Source organism: Odontomachus brunneus, unplaced genomic scaffold, assembly GCF_010583005.1.
Source record: "Odontomachus brunneus isolate Ranch 3 - 2012 unplaced genomic scaffold, Obru_v1 Obru_scaffold_118, whole genome shotgun sequence".
Taxonomy (NCBI): Eukaryota; Metazoa; Arthropoda; class Insecta; order Hymenoptera; family Formicidae; genus Odontomachus; species Odontomachus brunneus.
In genome coordinates, this window is record NW_022639568.1 from 406,787 (window position 1) to 423,985 (window position 17,199).

The 17,199-nt window shown below is 41.1% G+C and overlaps 3 protein-coding genes across 6 annotated transcripts; 2 read left to right on the forward strand and 1 right to left on the reverse strand.

The window, feature by feature from the left end:
- Positions 1-254: 254 nt before the first annotated feature.
- On the forward strand, positions 255-2,309 carry LOC116849534. The gene is made up of 5 exons (XM_032826763.1): positions 255-457; positions 543-915; positions 997-1,104; positions 1,204-1,460; positions 1,818-2,309. The coding sequence occupies exons 2-4, from the start codon at positions 563-565 to the stop codon at positions 1,454-1,456; spliced, it is 714 nt and encodes a 237-aa protein (XP_032682654.1). The 5' UTR covers positions 255-457; positions 543-562; the 3' UTR covers positions 1,457-1,460; positions 1,818-2,309.
- Positions 1,455-6,807, reverse strand: LOC116849533 (sodium channel protein Nach-like). Its single transcript, XM_032826762.1, has 7 exons — positions 6,578-6,807; positions 6,264-6,517; positions 5,306-5,521; positions 4,516-4,818; positions 2,326-2,922; positions 1,775-1,884; positions 1,455-1,689 (listed from the first exon to the last, which is right to left on the reverse strand). Exons 2-7 carry the CDS (start codon positions 6,383-6,385, stop codon positions 1,547-1,549), a joined length of 1,491 nt encoding a protein of 496 aa, XP_032682653.1. The 5' UTR covers positions 6,386-6,517; positions 6,578-6,807; the 3' UTR covers positions 1,455-1,546.
- LOC116849532 (exostosin-1) lies at positions 4,614-16,053 on the forward strand. 4 transcript variants are annotated; one of them, XR_004379157.1, is made up of 9 exons: positions 8,323-8,960; positions 9,878-10,914; positions 11,218-11,419; positions 11,494-11,613; positions 11,698-11,928; positions 12,044-12,310; positions 13,763-14,013; positions 14,123-15,153; positions 15,238-16,053. XR_004379157.1 is itself a non-coding variant. In XM_032826760.1 (8 exons), exons 2-8 carry the CDS (start codon positions 10,031-10,033, stop codon positions 14,301-14,303), a joined length of 2,136 nt encoding a protein of 711 aa, XP_032682651.1. In that variant the 5' UTR covers positions 4,614-4,762; positions 9,878-10,030; the 3' UTR covers positions 14,304-16,053. The 4 variants fall into 4 exon arrangements, 3 of the variants coding, with proteins under 3 accessions (XP_032682651.1, XP_032682652.1, XP_032682650.1); XM_032826760.1 differs by lacking the exon at positions 8,323-8,960 and adding an exon at positions 4,614-4,762 and having other exon boundaries at positions 14,123-16,053; XM_032826761.1 differs by lacking the exon at positions 8,323-8,960 and adding an exon at positions 7,135-7,715 and having other exon boundaries at positions 14,123-16,053.
- The last annotated feature ends 1,146 nt before the right edge of the window (positions 16,054-17,199 follow it).

Sequence of the window (17,199 nt, forward strand, 5' to 3'; positions counted from 1 at the left end):
TCGGGAATTCCCTATGTTGTCATAAGGACATTGCCATCTTTAAATATGGGTTGCTTTCCAGCTAGAGAAAAAGTCGTTTCATTAGCTAGAAATCATCTTTGTATCTTCTTTAGTAAGGTTTGATCAATGGAGCAACCATTCTTATTGGCTGTTTGCCATCTTCCGAACGTCACGAAACGCCACGATCGGTGAGTCTGCGAATTACAAAAGTGAAAATCAAATGTTGGCTGCAATGTAAATACCTATAAAGACGAGTTGGTTCATGGAGTATATTTACACGTGCTACCCGTTTTGTTGTAACCTATAATTTAAAAAGATAGCGTACTAAATAACAAAATAGATTGTAGCCAGCCGAAGATACTTAAAATTACAAAAAACGAAAATATAATCTAAATCTTTAAATAGTAATACGAAAAGATCTGTAATTTTCCGTATGAATAGAATTTGTTGATTAATTGCAAGTGTGATTTACCTCAAATATTACATACATGTAGATTTATTTTATCTTGTAATATCTTCTAACATAACATGTTTAATTGCAGGATACAACAGCGACAAAATTATGTCTGTGTCACAGAAGTTACATCAAAGGCTGGCAAAACAAAGGGAACGTACATTGAATGTATGTCTTCCTCATGTGATAAAGGATCGAAAGGATGTCGAGAATTTATTCGTCGGTGACTTCCATATAAAATTACCACGACAGTCCAGTAGGTCATGTCATGTTGTGTTCACCAGTGTGGAAGAGAAGATCAAGAATCAGAAGCTTGTGAAGAAAAAGATGGTGAATGGCAAACATATTGTAGTTCATGCATTACATGACATTGTAATTGAAAAAAAGAATGAGACAAAAAAGAGGAAGAAAAAGAAGATCTTTATGCCAAAAATTACACCTGATGTTAAAGTGACACAAGGGTAAGGAAGAGCTTGTGTTTCCTACTTATATTGTGATATTATTTTGTAGATAGATTATTAATGTGCTGTGTACTCTTATAGGATATTTGTTGCAAATATAGAGATTCATACAAAAGCAGATGAAATCAGAGGTGCCTTACCTGGATGTGTCTCTGTAACTTTATTGAAACCTTACAATAAGAATTTCAGGTACATGTGATTTGTTCAGTCTGTATACTAAATTCCTGATAACCAGGATATAGGTTGAAATTCTTTTCATTCACACGATACATGCATGTGTTTGTATAGAAGTGCGATAGCAAAGATGGAGAATATCCAGACAGCAGCAGAATACTTGAAGAAGAAGCGTAAATGGCCAATTATAAGAGGGCATAAAGTATCTTTAAAACCAGACACCAGAACAAAGCATAAAAGAAAAGAACCTACAGGCATCTTAAAGATTTATGATGGCACAACAGAAGAATCTGTTAAGGAAGAATGTGAATCTAGTGAAAATCATAAGAAATCAGACTGTATGGAGAGCAACGAGGAAAATAGTTAAAGGAGTAAGATTAAGATGATTTTGTTAATTAATCATAGTTCTTCATTTAATTTGTCTCTTTTAAATTAATCCTTACCATTGATCCTCTGTTCAATTATTCACTTCACCAGTATTTCTTTGTCTTCTGATCTCTTTAAATTCGCCAACAAAAGAGATGCAGAAGAAATATAGAATCTCGATGATCGAGATTATGCTGCATCCTAAGAACAAGCCAAAAACGCCGCCCAGAGATGCTGTTGAATAGAATTATTAGTTAATTTTATAGTTAATTCATATAACCAAGTCGATTGTACTCATCTGTATCGCGTTGCTACTCACATAAGAGGTTTATGTTAGACAGCACTAATTTCCTCTGCTGCAGCATCGCCATTTGCCCAGCGAACGTAAGGTGGAGCGCGGTTACGTTTTCGTATTGCAAAACCTTCTTACTGCAACATAATTGGTTCTTGAGGTTCCTGGCCCCTTGCTCCTGATGTCATCAATCAAGAGTTCCGCGGCGAAGGACCAGGGGTTTTAATTTTAACTTAAACTAGATTCGCGTTAACGTTTTGCTGACTTTGTCTCGATGTTTCTACATGTAGGAGGAATCGATCGACAAGTCTAAGCAAGTATACATGCTTAATCGATCGATTCCTTCCTGCGAGAGTCAAAAGTCAACGATACAACAAGGAAGTGTTTAGTATTCGTGACTGTAATTGCATAATGAAGTATAATTATAGTCAAGAAAACTATTTTTGTAGTCAGCGCTACTATATCAGCGATAATAATCTTTCGTTGCTACTTTTTATCAGAACAAAAAAATGTGATATCAAAAAAACTGTAATTTTAACGAAATAAACCGTTTTTCTCAGTGCACGTTCGCTACTTACTAAAACGGTTGCGGATTGTACTGCGCCGCGTTCAAGGGCGCGCTCGCGAGTGCTACTCTGTACGAAGTGCCTTCGCAGTCTGGCAGACAAGTGCATCGTGGGTCCTGCTCGACCACGGGGTATGTCCGCAGCACGGCTCGTGCCAGGCATGAGACGTGCGTGAGGTCGCAGGGTTGACGGGCGCGTTCCGCGTCTGTGACAGCGGGTGCCGCCGACAATGGCAAGCAGTTGCAGAGCTTCCATACGGCGGAGTCGCGGCACTCGACCTGACAATTGTCAGAACGATACGGCCGGTGCTGCGGCCCGTTTGCGCCCGTGGAGCATCCTCGTGCGCGAGCAGACAGTTCCAGCACGTCGGATGTGCTGGTCAGCAAAGTGCCGTCCAATTGCGCTATCGTCTCATGGCCTGCCGCTGCCATGAACTCCACGGCCTTTGGCGACGGATATGTGCTCCTCTCATGCACGATCACCTTCACGCCGTCGCCATACGTGATGGAGGCCACGCGGTCCTCCGACGAATACGATTGCATAAGCAGAGACAGGACAAAGTGCGAGCCAACCTTTGCACTCTTACGCTGTTTCAGGAGCTTCGTGGATCTGAAAGGATGATCGATTTAGTTTTAGTTTGTCGAAGTCTTGGAGACAAAAAATAAGTCAAATTTTGCTGAATTGAAATGAATAATGATGTATTATCGAGGCATTATTTTTCAGTTTTTTTTAAGCAATTCTATTTGTAAATATGTATTTCATTACCTTGTTTTTTTAGAAGTCTTTTTAGAAAGGAAGTGTTTATAGTTGTTTTTCTTATAGAAGTAAAAGAAATCAATGATTTAACTTAACGTTTCAAGGATACATTGAGGAATTGTTGGAAATAAAGATAATCTAAAATATTAATGAGATGGAGCAGTTCTTTCAAATATTCGCGTTTAATTAGCGAAGAATTGAAAGTTTTGTAGGATATCTCTTGAAAGGATATGTATTAAAAAAGAGAACTTTTGCTTGAAACTAACATAGTATTAATAAAATTAATATTGAAACTCTTTTGTATCTTCTTTAAGTGTTTATCTGTACAGTACGCGAGATAAAGTTTGAATAACTGCTAATAATAAATTACGTACTGCTTCATCTATTGCACACAAAGTATGGTTTCTAGCCAACCTCTACTTCTACTCGTTCTTTTTTTATATTATCAGAAATAACATAGTGTGTGTATTCAAATCAGCAGAAATCGCGTATCGCGTGTTTGACTTCTGACACGAGAATCATTTTTTGCATTTCTTGCCAGAGGCACGATCGATAATGGGCCATTATACAGTTTTTTTTTATATTAACGTCGTAGTAATGTCGTAACATCGATCGTCTCCGATTTATTATTACCTCCGGTAACGCACTGCTTCTGATCGCCAGATGAATCCATGTTCGCATTCGGATGTTTATTTTTATCGCGATAATTAAGCAGCCGATAACGAACTCAATAGCGTTCGTTATTTCTGTGATGTTTGGTGAAGGCGTCCTCTCTGTCTCGAGAGCCAGAGTGACAGAGAGAAACTGAGATTCCGCGAATTCCTTTTAAGTGAGATGAACACAAACATTTACGTCAAACTGATTACGTAATAATTCGTTTGCGCCGAAGTACAAATTCCCCGTGGTCAGGTAAGAAAAAGCCGGCCTCTCGAGAGCGTTGAGTAACGGCACATATGCATATGTCGGATGTCGATCACGGGAAGTGCGTTGTGGTCAAGGTGAAAATATCATAATTTCTTCTGCGTCGTAGTGACGTTTACTGACCCGTTCAAGTGGAACTCAGTATGCGATCGGTACCGGAAGAACGACAGAACGGACGACGTTGTGCGAGCATAAGAGGAGAAGCGTCGCGTGCAGAGACACCTGAAAGACTCTTCAGTCTCTTCAGCTTTCGGCTTCTCGAAGGTTCCTCTCTCATGCTCGCGCTTCTTAACGCACGGAGAAAGAAGATTGGATGAATTAATGTGACTTATTGTATGTGAATATGTGACAATAATTGGACGCGTTTTGGCCGGAGGAAATGAAATTTTTCGTTTTGGTGAATTAAATTCGGTTCTTCAGAATCAGAAATTTGGTCTCCTGTAACCACAACTCAACTCTAGACGTGTCATGTTAATTCAACCAATCTTTTTTCCGCGTACGTTTCCTCATAGTCATTTGAGATACCTCTGCAAGCCCTCGCTGGAAAACTCGTAATTGAAAGCGCAGCAGATTCCATTATAAGTGACCACCGGCTCAATCAGTCTCGAACAAGGTACAGTCTGTCCTTCGAGTTGACACATCAGCAGGAAGTCACTGCAATTCGGATTCACGTTCTCGAATAGATCCAGCAGTGACAGCCGGTTCGCCGAGAGGATCTGCTGCAGTTGGTCCAACTCGTCGGGGAAATGATTCTTGGGATAGATCGCCTCCCGTAAGTACTTGAGGGACTCCTCAAAGTCGGAGCGCGTCAGCCCACGTGGCATGTATCTAATTAGAAATAGAAGAAGATAATTGCTTTTTGAGTAATTATAATCACTCAAAAAAAGATATAAAGATCATAAAGATTACAGAAATTAGAAGACCGATTGAAGACTAAAGTCTGTATTAATAGTCCTTATTTAAAATTTATTGATACGTGACATACTTCGATCTAAATTTCAAGTTATATCGAAGCTTTTCATTTGAATTACACGATATCCGTGATATTACATTTATAATTGCAATTCAACTGAAAAACTCACATCTAACTCAAATTCAGATCTGAGTAGTTCACTTAAGACAAATAACCACTATTAATACAGACTTAAGTGTCGATATAAGTGTGCTTTCCTTAAATTGTTACATTTCTTGTTGTTACGCGCATTCACGTCTTGCACGTCTCGACTCCATCGCCGTTCAAATTGTTTCGCTCTTTTGTTACTCGCGATCACGCCGGCACTAATAACAAATAGTTATTAAATTGCAAATTGCTCACATCCGCTTTTGCGATGTCAAGTAAGGGATCACCTTGTGCGTCATCGCGATACCATCATGGCACAATGTTAACGCTGGCAATTCCAACATGGATGTCGGATATTGCGTGCTGATCATTAGGGTGCTCATGCTCGCAGATTGGTGTCTCTCATAAAATAAGCTTGCCATTCGTCCAGCAGCCATGAAAGATAACAGCAGAATAACCACCCAAATTGATCTGGAAAGGAACGTATTTAACGTTAATGTTTAAAACTATTCACACAAGCAATATCCAGTAACATAATATCAATAAATTAATTACATATAAAATGAGTATTATATAATAATTGCATCGTTGAGAGAAAAATTGTATCATTGATGTGGGACTACAAGTAATTAATTACTTTTTCATTAATTATCGTGCTTAACTGATGATTAACTGATGAATTAACTCAATTGGAGATTGTCTAATTGATAATTGATTTCAACAAATTCGATTGAGAAAACCGTTCAATTCGTTGAAATCAACAGCCAATTAAACATTCTATTATTGATTACATCAATGAATTTAATAAACCATCAATTGGTTAAATTAAAATATATTTGTTCAAATCAATCATTAAATTGAGAAAAATAAGTGGTATTTTTAAAATCTTGCATTAATATAATGTTACTACTAGTTAATATTTACTGGATAACAGTTTGATTCAAACGACAACCTTATGTCAGTTTGACGTCTCTATGTGGTTCATTATGTGATTAATGAAATTATTGAGAAATTTCTTGCAAGAAAAGCACAATGGAACAAAATCCTAATTTATATATCCTGTTTTGTACATTAAAAGGTGAAATTATATTAGAAAAATTGGGACGTATTTCAGCTTTCTCGACTTCTTTTGCATCCTCCGCGACTTTTCTTCTGCGACATTAGATTGTCATCATCAAATAAAATGAAAAAGAAAATGATCAATCGATATTACCTCTCCAACTTGGTTCTTGCTAAGGTCGTATGTTTGAGTCCATGTATCGTCGATTCCATCGAAAATTCTCTGTAGACTTTCGCGAGTGTTCGCGACACATCCTTCGCAACTTTGAGAAACATGCCTCTTCGTTTCTCCGCGAGGATCTGGTCACCCTTAGGAGCCGTGTGTTGTGCACTTTTCAAGGAAGTTCAACGCACAAGAGTCGGCCGAATACTGCCGATCGATAGGTGTACGTTTTCGGCCATTTTAGCCTGAAACGCGTTTAATTGCATTATTGCGTGTACTTGCATTATTAATTATCACGAATTTACCTGCACGAAAACCGCTATCGTGTCGATAATCAAAGCCTCTCAACGCGATAATCCACGCTTTCTGTAAATAAGTGACAAGTTCCAACGGCAAGATATACGAAACACTATAAACATCTTTTGATAGATGTGTCGGGAGAGAAAAGAGATTTGTCTGAAAATGCGAAAGGCTTCATTTACTTATGCATTTTCATTTCTTATTTCCTAATTCATCTACTGAATGCAATGATAAAACCAACTCGCCGAATTTTAATCTTCCTCCGTAAGGTGGTGCAACTGCAGCGAGTGGTATCACGTGACGCTACGTTACGCTGAATTTTCGAGCGGTTATTCAAATCGTTCTCTAGCGATTGAAGTATACACAATAATAAGCAATTGTATTTTTCGATATTTTAAGTATCAGAAACGTCTTGAGCGTTTTCTGTGCTTCGAATCGCTTGGGAAGATTGCGTCATTCAGTTGGGAAGGCTGCATCATTCTGCCGGGAAGATTCGCGCGTTGCGCATCGCGCGATGCGCGCGCAGTTTCGTTCCTTCAAAATCGTTGCGCGTCCATTTGAGCAACGCATCGCGCGCGACGTTACACGGATTCGCGGAGCTCTCCTCGTTTCGCCGGGATTTCGGTCTGTTGCAGACGAGTCTCGTCATCGAGGATGCGGAAGGTGAGTCTCCCGTATTCGATATCGCGAAATATCGCGAAGGATTGCAAAAAGCAGACGTCTCGGACAAAGAACAGCCGTCTCGTTCGTCGGTGGTGCCGAGTGCAAAATCGCATGCCCGCCATTCGCGTAACGGCGATGACTCGGGACTTGAATCTCGTGATTATTTATGCCGTCGTGAATGGTCGGAAATGCCGTCGGGAATGTAATATATCGCGCGTTTATCGTGACGAAGCAGTGAATATCTCGCGGAGAGTCGCGGGTTATCGGAAGTGCCGCCCACAAGTATCACGCGTTGTGCCGTTATGGAGACGTTCCGAGTGCGCCGAACCGCTGTCCTCGACCCGCCAACAGGGTCTTGGTCACGATTTATCGTCGGGACAGCTGCGAGTGTGTTTCGTGTACCGGTAGTGCCGAGTCGAGGAGATTTCGTCGCAACAGGGTTCGCGAGCTGCGATTTCGAGCTACTGTGGAAGAAGGAGGGTGAGTCGTCATGTACAACGAATACATTTTTATGATTTTCACGCGCCGAATTTTATTCGCGAATTTTAGTCGATTATACGGAGCGAAAGGCCGCGGGGGAAAGGGTGTCTTGGCGTCGAAAGCGCGAGCAAGAACACCGCGTAAAAATCGCGCGCGAGACATATCAAATCGTGTTGTATCAGAAATATCCAGAATCTTCCTTCGCGAGAAAGATCGCGCGAACGGCCGACAAAATGGCCATCGTTGCATACATGAAAAAACGCGGCAATTTGTTCCCTCTAAAACTCAATCTGCCAATCGCAGTGGAGAATTTCAAATTGAAATTTTAAACGACGCTTCTCTACTGTGATTGGTCGGTGGATTTGCTATTCAGGATCTACCACGCGTGGCGGCGCTGGCGTTCACGAGTAGAAACAGTTGGTAACGTCGGCGCTCTCGATTACCGACTGAGGGCGCCATCGGTAATTGCGAGAATCCATTCGAAGTCGACTGTTCTCGATAATCGCATTCTATCGATGGTGCAGTTCGAAGAGGCACGCGAGAAAGAGAGAGAGAGAGAGAGAGAGAGAGAGAGGGGGGAGGTAGGGAGGGAGGAAGGGAGCGAAAGAAAGAGGGAGAAAGAAAGTGTGTGATCGACGGGCTGCCTGACAGTCTCAACGTCACTGCGTGATTTCGAGTGTTTTAAAGTCAATTATTTCATGCACCGCGGTCGCGCACGCGATAATGACCTCGCATCCGCGTACGTTCGTCAATCGGTGTCACGCGCGTCCGCCGACACCGGCCGAAGATGCGACACGGGCGTAAGATCGCCGGCGGGCCCGACGACGACGGTGTTGCTGCGCGTCGGAACTAACCTAAACGTGTGCGGCGCGACTCGACGCGACGGTGTGCGCCCGCGGGCAGGCATATATCGTGAATATCGCGTCATGAATCGCGGCGCTCGTACGCGCCGCTTCGCAGCGACGTGGATGTGCAGCGCGCTCGTCGGCCACGCGAGCTCCGGATCGTGCAGTTTATAGGTTAACCTGACCGACTAACTGCCGCGCCTGTCGCGCAGCTCACGCGATTTTCTCGCCCGCTTCCCGGCCACGTTTCGTGTGCATAACGTGTTCGGAAATACTGTGGGGCTGACTACGCGGGGCTCATCACCGACGGCATATCAGTTTGTCAATTTTCGTCATGTACTTCGCGAAAATCGAGCCGTTCTTGTCGACAGCAGCTACTGTATATCCTGATTTTAGACAGGTAATCTTGCAGACCGTTTTTCGCCACAAACTCCGCTTCTTTTGCCAAAATATTTGTTTCAATTATTTGGCAATTTCAGTTTGTCACTACAGGAGATCTGTGTGACACGATAATGATTTAGTGATAGCAATATTATGTTATTAATATGTGTGAAAATATGTTTTTAACAAATTTGCACAATACACAGCTACCATTTATTCTGATTTTGAACAGGTAGCTTCACAGAACATTTTTTGGTCTCAAATTCCTCTTCTTTTACTTGCGATAAGTGTTCTGATTATTTGGCTATTTCAATTTGTCACTGTAGGAGATTTGCATATGATACGATGATACTCAATAATGCAATGTCAACAAACGTGTGCATATGTATTTGTCATAAATTTGCACAGTGTATAGCTACCACATATTCTGATTTTATGTTGGTGGCTTTGCAGAATGCTTTTCTTTCTGCAATTCTCTTTCTTTTATTTACAAAAAGCTCTTGCTGTGGTTATTTAAGGATGTCGCTGTTGTCATAAGAGATTATACGATAACATCTTAGTGATAATAATGTTACGTCAATAAATGTGTGTAAATATTTTTTGTAGCAAGTGTGCACTATGTATCACAGCAATGATAACACCAATAAAATACAAGATTATCTTATTTATGTTTTAAATTTTTAGATTGAAGACTTTGATTTTGATTGTTAAGTTTTTACGCTGAACATGTTTTTCTTCCTATATCAGACTTTAGTGCCTGCAAGTATTCCTATGAAAATTTCTCTAAGTATTCCTGCATCTGTTCCTGCAACTATTCCTACAAGTATTCCTGCAAGTATTCCTGCAAGTTCCCACACACTTGATGCATGTGTATTCACAGAAAGTGTTCTTTGTCAAAAGCGCGTCTGACATGTGTAAATCTTCGTTTTGTTGCAGCAATACAAAAGAACAACAGTGATTGTATCTTGGAGGAACTTTTGAGCAGCATAATTGTCGTCATGTGCTTGTGACTACATACAGACCTTTTCACATTCAGGAAATAATGCTTGGAACCGCCGCACATCTTTGTATAACTTGACTGTATCAAAGATGCAAGCCAAGAAACGCTACTTGTTGTTGTTCGTAACCTGCGCGTTTCTTGGTTACTGCTACTTCGGCGGTTACCGCTTGAAAAGCGAAAAATGGATAGGCAGATCTCAGTTGCCTTACGAGCGATTGCCTTCATATTTAAGTCTAAACGAAGAGTTCTACGACAAAGATTTAAGGACATCCAACGTCAACTCGGTCATGCCCCAGCGTACGAGGCATTGCCGCATGGAGACCTGCTTCGACTTCACACGATGCAAGCAGGGCTTCACCGTGTACGTGTATCCAGTCGAGGATGTGATAAGTCCATTATACCAAAAAATATTAAACGTTATCACCGAGTCGCGGTACTACACGTCGGACCCAGCCCGGGCATGTATATTCGTCTTAGCTCTGGACACATTAGATAGGGATCCCTTGTCCACCGAATTTGTACACAACCTGCCCTCCAAACTGCTGCACCTGCCGTACTGGAATAACGGCAGGAACCATCTGATATTCAATCTGTACTCCGGTACGTGGCCCGACTACGCGGAGGAGTCGTTGGCCTTTGACGTGGGCTACGCGATGCTCGCCAAGGCCAGCATGTCCATCTTCAGACACAGGCCGGACTTCGACGTGTCGATACCGTTGTTCGGCAAGCAACATCCGGAACGCGGCGGCGAGTCCGGCCAAGCGTTGGAGAACAACTTTCCCAGCAACAAGAAGTACGTGGCAGCTTTCAAGGGAAAACGATACGTGCACGGCATCGGGTCCGAGACGAGGAACGCTCTTTATCATCTGCACAACGGCAAGGACTTGGTGTTCGTCACTACCTGCCGTCACGGCAAGGCGTGGAGAGAATTGCAGGACGAACACTGTCAGCAAGATAATCAGGAGTACGATACGTAAGTATTCAAGATTTATATCGTTTTACGACATATTAGGTGCAAAAGATTCTTTATTATGTATTATTTTTTTATTCTTTGACTCGTAGGAAGTTTGGACATCAGAAAGAAAATAGGAATGATGTTAGATGTCTAGAAAATAATAGAAAAATATCAATTTATCTTATTTAATATTATTAATCCTTTGAAATTTCGATCTCTATTTTATTGGACAAATATGATGAATCTTTTGCACCAACCTAGTGTATCGTACTCTAATACACGTTGTTTCAAGCTGAAGATGTAACTTGTCTTCCTTTGTAGGTATGACTACGAGATTCTATTGATGAACGCTACATTTTGCTTGGTCCCGCGAGGACGACGATTAGGCAGCTTTCGGTTCCTAGAAGCCTTACGAGCAGGATGTATTCCAATTATCTTAAGTAACGGTTGGGCTCTTCCCTTCCACGAGCGTATCGATTGGACTCAGGCTGTTATATTTTCCGATGAAAGACTGTTACTTCAAGTAAGTCGCGTCTCCGATTGCCAAATCCAGTCTTGATTCTCGCTTCAATAACTTCAGTTTCGCATGTCCCGCAGATTCCAGATATAGTGCGGTCCGTGTCCAATGTACAAATTCTTAAATTACGGCAGCAGACGCAGTTTTTGTGGGAGAGATATTTTTCGTCCATCGAGAAAATTGTATTCACCGTGTTCGAGGTGAGATTATTCGTGCGTTCGTTCGCGCATACCTCGATCCTGTCCCTTTTTTGACCTTTTCATTAATTTGAATCGTCATTGCAGAATATTCGCGAGCGCTTGCCATGGGAAGGCGCGCGGGAAAGGATCGTCTGGAACACCAGTCCAGGTGCTCTGGCGATCCTGCCGCAATTTGCCGACAGCCAGCAGGAGCTTCCTTTTTCGAACAGTAACCCTGGTAACACTTTCACTGCCATAATCTATTCGCAATTGGGTTCCACCGCCGTTCTCTATCGCTTGATTAAGAGTCTCGCGAAAAGCAAATATTTAGATAAGGTAAGCATTTCCTGTTTTCTTCTTCCTTTTTCGTCTTTTTCTTTTTATATCAGACTCGACTTCCTCTCGCGCAATATCCTGGCACGCCAATAACGATTGTTATTTTCCATTCAAGATAATACTTATGTGGAACTCGGACGTTCCGGTGCCAAGAAGGCCGCGTTGGCAAGGGATCAAAGCGTCGATCCATGTAGTCGCGGTTGACGGTATATCGCAGCGTTTTTATCCTCATCCTTTAATCAAAACTAGTGCCATATTATCGCTCGACGAAGATGCCACTCTGAACACCGACGAAGTGGACTTCGCATTCACGGTGTGGCGCTCTTTTCCCGATCGAATAATAGGGTATCCAGCGAGATCTCATTATTGGGATGACTCGAAGGTAAGTACGTAACTAACAAGAGGAGGACCAGATGACTCACCCTGGGATTTCGACCCCAATTTTTTAAATTATTCTGGAGATGAAAAAAAGATACGTGTACCGGCGTTTGATTGAATAGGCCTTAGTTTCGGAGTAATAAATTTGTGAAAATTGGCCATATCCAAAGCGCACCGCGGCGCGCCATATGAGCTTTCCCGGTAACTGTACTTCCAACCAGTGCAGTTGGTTTCGTGAGTTAGGTGCTTGCTTCATAATTCGTAAGATCCAAGTTCGCTCACGGAGGTGATCAATAATTTTTTTTTTAAATGAGTCTTTTTATTTATTTTTATTTATTTTAATGATGATATAGTATGCAAATTTTTGAAATAGAAAATTTAATTTAATATCACATTTAATTTAATATCACAATTAAACATTAATTAAAATTTAATTTTAAGGGAATTTTAATTCAAATAATAATATTAGAAATAATAAATAAGTAATAATAATAATATATAAGTTATTTGTAATGGATAACATACAAAGGCAACGTATCTAAATTTCCAAATTGTTTAAATTTAAAATTTAATTGGAAATAATATTAACAGTATTTTAAATTTCTAGTTTTTAAAATAATTAATCGTAGAAGAAGAAGAATAAACAAACATCTGAAATGTGAATGTGAATATTTTTATTACAAAATTCAATTATTTAAGTATTGCGGATTTATTACAAAATTAAATTATTTCGATGCGGAACAATTACTTGGATGATAAACATCATAAAAACATTTAAAGCGTATAAATTTTCTACAGTTTGCACAATGAATAAATGAAGGAGTATCACATACACATTTATTTTTCCGTAAGTCCGGGGGGAAACATATTTCGTTGACGTTTCGAAACACATTTCTTTCAGGAATTAATTTTGATGCAAACCAAGCGTACTTGATCTGTAAAGCTCCCGATGATAATTGTGAATGAATTAAAGAATGAATCTTTTTATACTATATCTTTTTATACTATATCAATATCATCAAAATAAATAAAAATAAATAAAAACACTCATTAAAAAAAAAAAATTATTGCTCACCTCCGTGAGCGAACTTGGATCTTACGAATTATGAAGCAAGCCAACTGCACTGGTTGGAAGTACAGTTACCGGGAAGACTCATATGGCGCGCCGCGGTGCGCTTCGGATATGGTCAATTTTCACAAATTTTTTACTCCGAAACTAAGGCCTATTCAATCAAACGCCGGGACACGTATCTTTTTTTTCATCTCCAGAATAATTAAAAAAATTGGGGTCGAAATCCCAGGGTGAGTCACCTGGTGCTCCCCTTGTAAGTAAGTTATGAGTTAAATCTAGCCTCTTATCGGTCTACACGACGTTTCGTGACCGAATGTAGCATTCGTCATCTGACGCATCCTTTGTTTTATTTCAATCGATCATCATCAACCTGTGTACCCGTAGCGTTCCTGGGGTTACACGAGCAAATGGACGAACGATTACAGCATCATTCTCACCGGTGCCGCGTTTTATCACCGTTATTACAATACTCTGTACACCGAATTATTGAGCTCGACCCTTCACAAGACCGTCGAGCAGTCGCAGAACTGCGAGGACATACTCATGAACTTCCTGGTGAGTCACGTTACCCGGAGGCCGCCTATCAAAGTGACGCAGCGGAAGCTGTACAAAGACACCGCGGTAGCTGGCATCAGGTAGGTGACGCGCGTTTAACATCGTTGTCGTATCGCGCGTGTTGTCGTTCGTCATTTATCGCGTCACGTTCGTGGAAAAGATACATGTGGCTTTTCTCCACCGTTTCAGATCACCGTGGAACGATCCGGATCACTTCATACAACGGCAAACGTGCATGAATACGTTCGTCGCGGTGTTCGGGTACATGCCGCTGTTGCGATCCAACATGCGGCTGGACCCTGTATTGTTCAAAGACTCTGTCAGCAATCTGCGCAAGAAGTATAGGCAAATTGAACTAGTTAGCAACTAGAATTGTACACACACACACACACACACACACATACGGCGCTCGGTTACACGCGCGACTATTTAATTTCTCGTGCGCGCGTGTCCGACGCTATCGTGCGATGGATGTTGGGTCTGTTTTCTTTCAGCTGCGCTCTGTGCTACGTATCGTGTACACATATTTTTTTGTCGTACACAGTTTCACAGAAGCTGGGGGAGGTTGGGTTGTAGGAAAGAAGAGGGAAGAGAATTGCGAAGGAGTACAGTGAGTATACATAGTGCGAAAGAAGAAAGAAACAGAAAAGGGAAAGGGCAGACCTGCTATCATCGTGTAAACCATCGCAAACGCGCGAGAATGCGCATGTATAGTAGCGGTTACATTTGCGCGTTTGCTGCGAGCTACTCTACCGCCATACTAGGTTTATCTCGTTGTCATCGGGCAGTCAAATCAAAGTCCGTTTATTCGGCAAGGACCGCATGGTGATAATTCTGCGATTTATTTGCAAGTGATTTTGTACAAATTGTAGAGAGAGTAGCGACGATACGCCGTTTCTATTCGACTACCGACCTCTCGCGCAGCCGAGAGGTGTCCCGCGATTCAATCGATGTACATATACACAGATCGTTTCATAGTATTAATAAAAAAGAAATTATTTAACAGATATTTGGACTTTTCAGGCCGGCTACAATTGGAGCAATTCGATGACAAAAAAGAAAAGAAAAAAAAAAAAAGAAAAGGAAGAGAGTTTTACGAACTTTGGCGACGATCGCGTGCGCGCGTAACTTCTCCCGCGCTCTCGCACACTGATTATCGCGCAGCTAATGTATCTAAGATAATGGAAGAAAAGAAAAAAAAATGCAAAGAGATATCGTTTGTATGTATAATGATATTTTTAATCATAGAGATTTGCAAAATGTTTTTCTATCCAAATAAATGTATTCATGTATAACCCTTTTAGACTCGAGAAGAGAGAGAGAAAGAGAAGGAATGTGGGAGAGATCGTTAAGAGTTCAGAATATAGATTTCGCCGAACGTTCTCGGCAATGACGACGGAAAGAAGTCGATATTCCGTGGAGGAGAGAGACGTGTGAGCGAGATTCGTTTGTATTTAAAGCAATTGCGTAAAGAACGTTGAGCTTTAATGCGATCGTTGATGTCGAATCCTTTCGATAACGTATGATTATTCGCGTTGTTAACTTTTCGTTTTATCAACAGCGAGAAAGAGAAGGAGAGCGAGAAAGAGAGGATGAGGTAAAAGGGAAAAAAGAAAGAGTTCTTATACCATGAACTCACGATCGAGCATCGATTTTTTATCTGACGGTATAAATATTCTGTCGATTTGTTCAACTATGCATACATATCGTCGCATACGTTGCGTCGTTTACTTCGCGATCGCCTTTTTGCGTGTCTCACCGACTCGCGAGTGCATCTTTTTCGAATTTACACCGTACAGCACCTTTCATTCGAGTACTGCCGAGTTCTCAGGAATGTTTCAAAAGAAAGACGAAAAAAAGAACAAATTTTTCCTATCCCACATCTGCAAAAGCAACAATGTCGCAACAATGTCTAGTCGTTTATACCGATAAACGTGCGCTGTTATACACGACGGAGGGAGAAGCGTAATGTGTAATAATTTCTTGGTTAAGGAGAACCGTAAAGTAAGGACACGTCGTCTATGTTCGTCTGCGCGTTCTAAAGACGGAAGCTATCTGTATGTGATATGTTTTCGATTATTGTGTGTTTTATATAATAATAATTTTTATAATAACTCAGAGGAATATTAAAGGAGCTCTATATAATTTTTACGCATATAATATATATATATACACACACACACACGTACATGTATATGTATTTCTGCGATTTCAGAAGAGTATACTCTCACGCGCGAATGCGTTAGATGCAGGAGAGTGATTGCCGCCTCCTCCTCTCCTCCTCCTCCTCCTCCTCTTCCTTCTCCTCCTCCTCTTCCTTCTCCTCCTCCTCCTTCTCCTCCTCATTCTCCCTTCGCGGCAAATGTTTATTTATATCTGTAATGCATACTTGCCGTGAGATATCGAGTATTACCTTCTACCTAGACGCGCGATTACCGCAAAATATCGTCTCGTAACTTCGGTCTCTTGTATCTAATCGTCTTGACGAGGAGGACAGGCCGGCTCCTGCGGCCGGGCGTCGCTTCGACGTTAATTGCGATCTGATAATGAATCTGTCGTTCGCCAAGTTGCAGTCGATACGTCGACGCGTTGTTATGTCTTTGACATTTTTTTAGATATCCGCCGATATTCACGCCAATGTCTACGGACGTATCGCGTCTCATGGAATTTCATTTTTTTTTTGTCTTTTTACTCCTTCCTTGTCCCCGAGAACGAGCGAGCCTTTCTTCAGTTAACGATGTGCCGCCGCCGCGGCAGAGTTTTCCCATCCTGGCGGGTTTTACGCGTGTAACGCGCATATTATACGTATGCGTTTCACGCCGCTTAACGACATAATGCGAGGACGCCTCATGTAAACGCATATTCAAGTCCTCCTTTGGTGTTATGACCGGCTCTCGTTCGAATCTGCCGAGCGTATAACAGAGGAAGAAGAAACGCAAATAAGGCAAAAGTACCCAGACACGCATCTGAATTCTGGATATTTTTGTCGTTTTGGTCTTTAAATACGAATACTTTCAATATAGATTATACATATACAGTGAATCAGTAACTATTGCTACCTTGAATATCTTCGAGACAAGGAACAAAGGTGATCTTTCTTTTCAGGTTTTCTATTTAGAAAAAGAGCTTGTTATGATAGTTACATTTTTCTTGTATATTTTACATGCACTGAGGAAGAAATGTTCAGTATTTGTAACTATAATCATATAGAGTAACAATTAGTATAAATTGTGGTCAAGAAAACCATTTTTTTTTTTTTTTTTTTT

What these genes read in the sequence shown, in the direction of transcription:
- LOC116849534 (XM_032826763.1), top strand. Translation starts at nt 563, where the DNA reads ATGTCTGTGTCACAGAAGTTACATCAAAGGCTGGCAAAACAAAGGGAA. An exon ending in GATGTTAAAGTGACACAAGG is followed by an intron (nt 916 to 996) that starts GTAAGGAAGAGC and finishes GTACTCTTATAG; the next exon opens with GATATTTGTTGCAAATATAG. An exon ending in CCTTACAATAAGAATTTCAG is followed by an intron (nt 1,105 to 1,203) that starts GTACATGTGATT and finishes GTGTTTGTATAG; the next exon opens with AAGTGCGATAGCAAAGATGG.
- LOC116849533 (XM_032826762.1), bottom strand. Translation starts at nt 6,385, where the DNA reads ATGTTTCTCAAAGTTGCGAAGGATGTGTCGCGAACACTCGCGAAAGTC. An exon ending in TTGACATCGCAAAAGCGGAT is followed by an intron (nt 4,819 to 5,305) that starts GTGAGCAATTTG and finishes ATTTCTAATTAG; the next exon opens with ATACATGCCACGTGGGCTGA. An exon ending in TCCAGCGAGGGCTTGCAGAG is followed by an intron (nt 2,923 to 4,515) that starts GTATCTCAAATG and finishes TCATCCTTTCAG; the next exon opens with ATCCACGAAGCTCCTGAAAC.
- LOC116849532 (XM_032826760.1), top strand. Translation starts at nt 10,031, where the DNA reads ATGCAAGCCAAGAAACGCTACTTGTTGTTGTTCGTAACCTGCGCGTTT. An exon ending in GATAATCAGGAGTACGATAC is followed by an intron (nt 10,915 to 11,217) that starts GTAAGTATTCAA and finishes CTTCCTTTGTAG; the next exon opens with GTATGACTACGAGATTCTAT. An exon ending in TTGTATTCACCGTGTTCGAG is followed by an intron (nt 11,614 to 11,697) that starts GTGAGATTATTC and finishes TCGTCATTGCAG; the next exon opens with AATATTCGCGAGCGCTTGCC.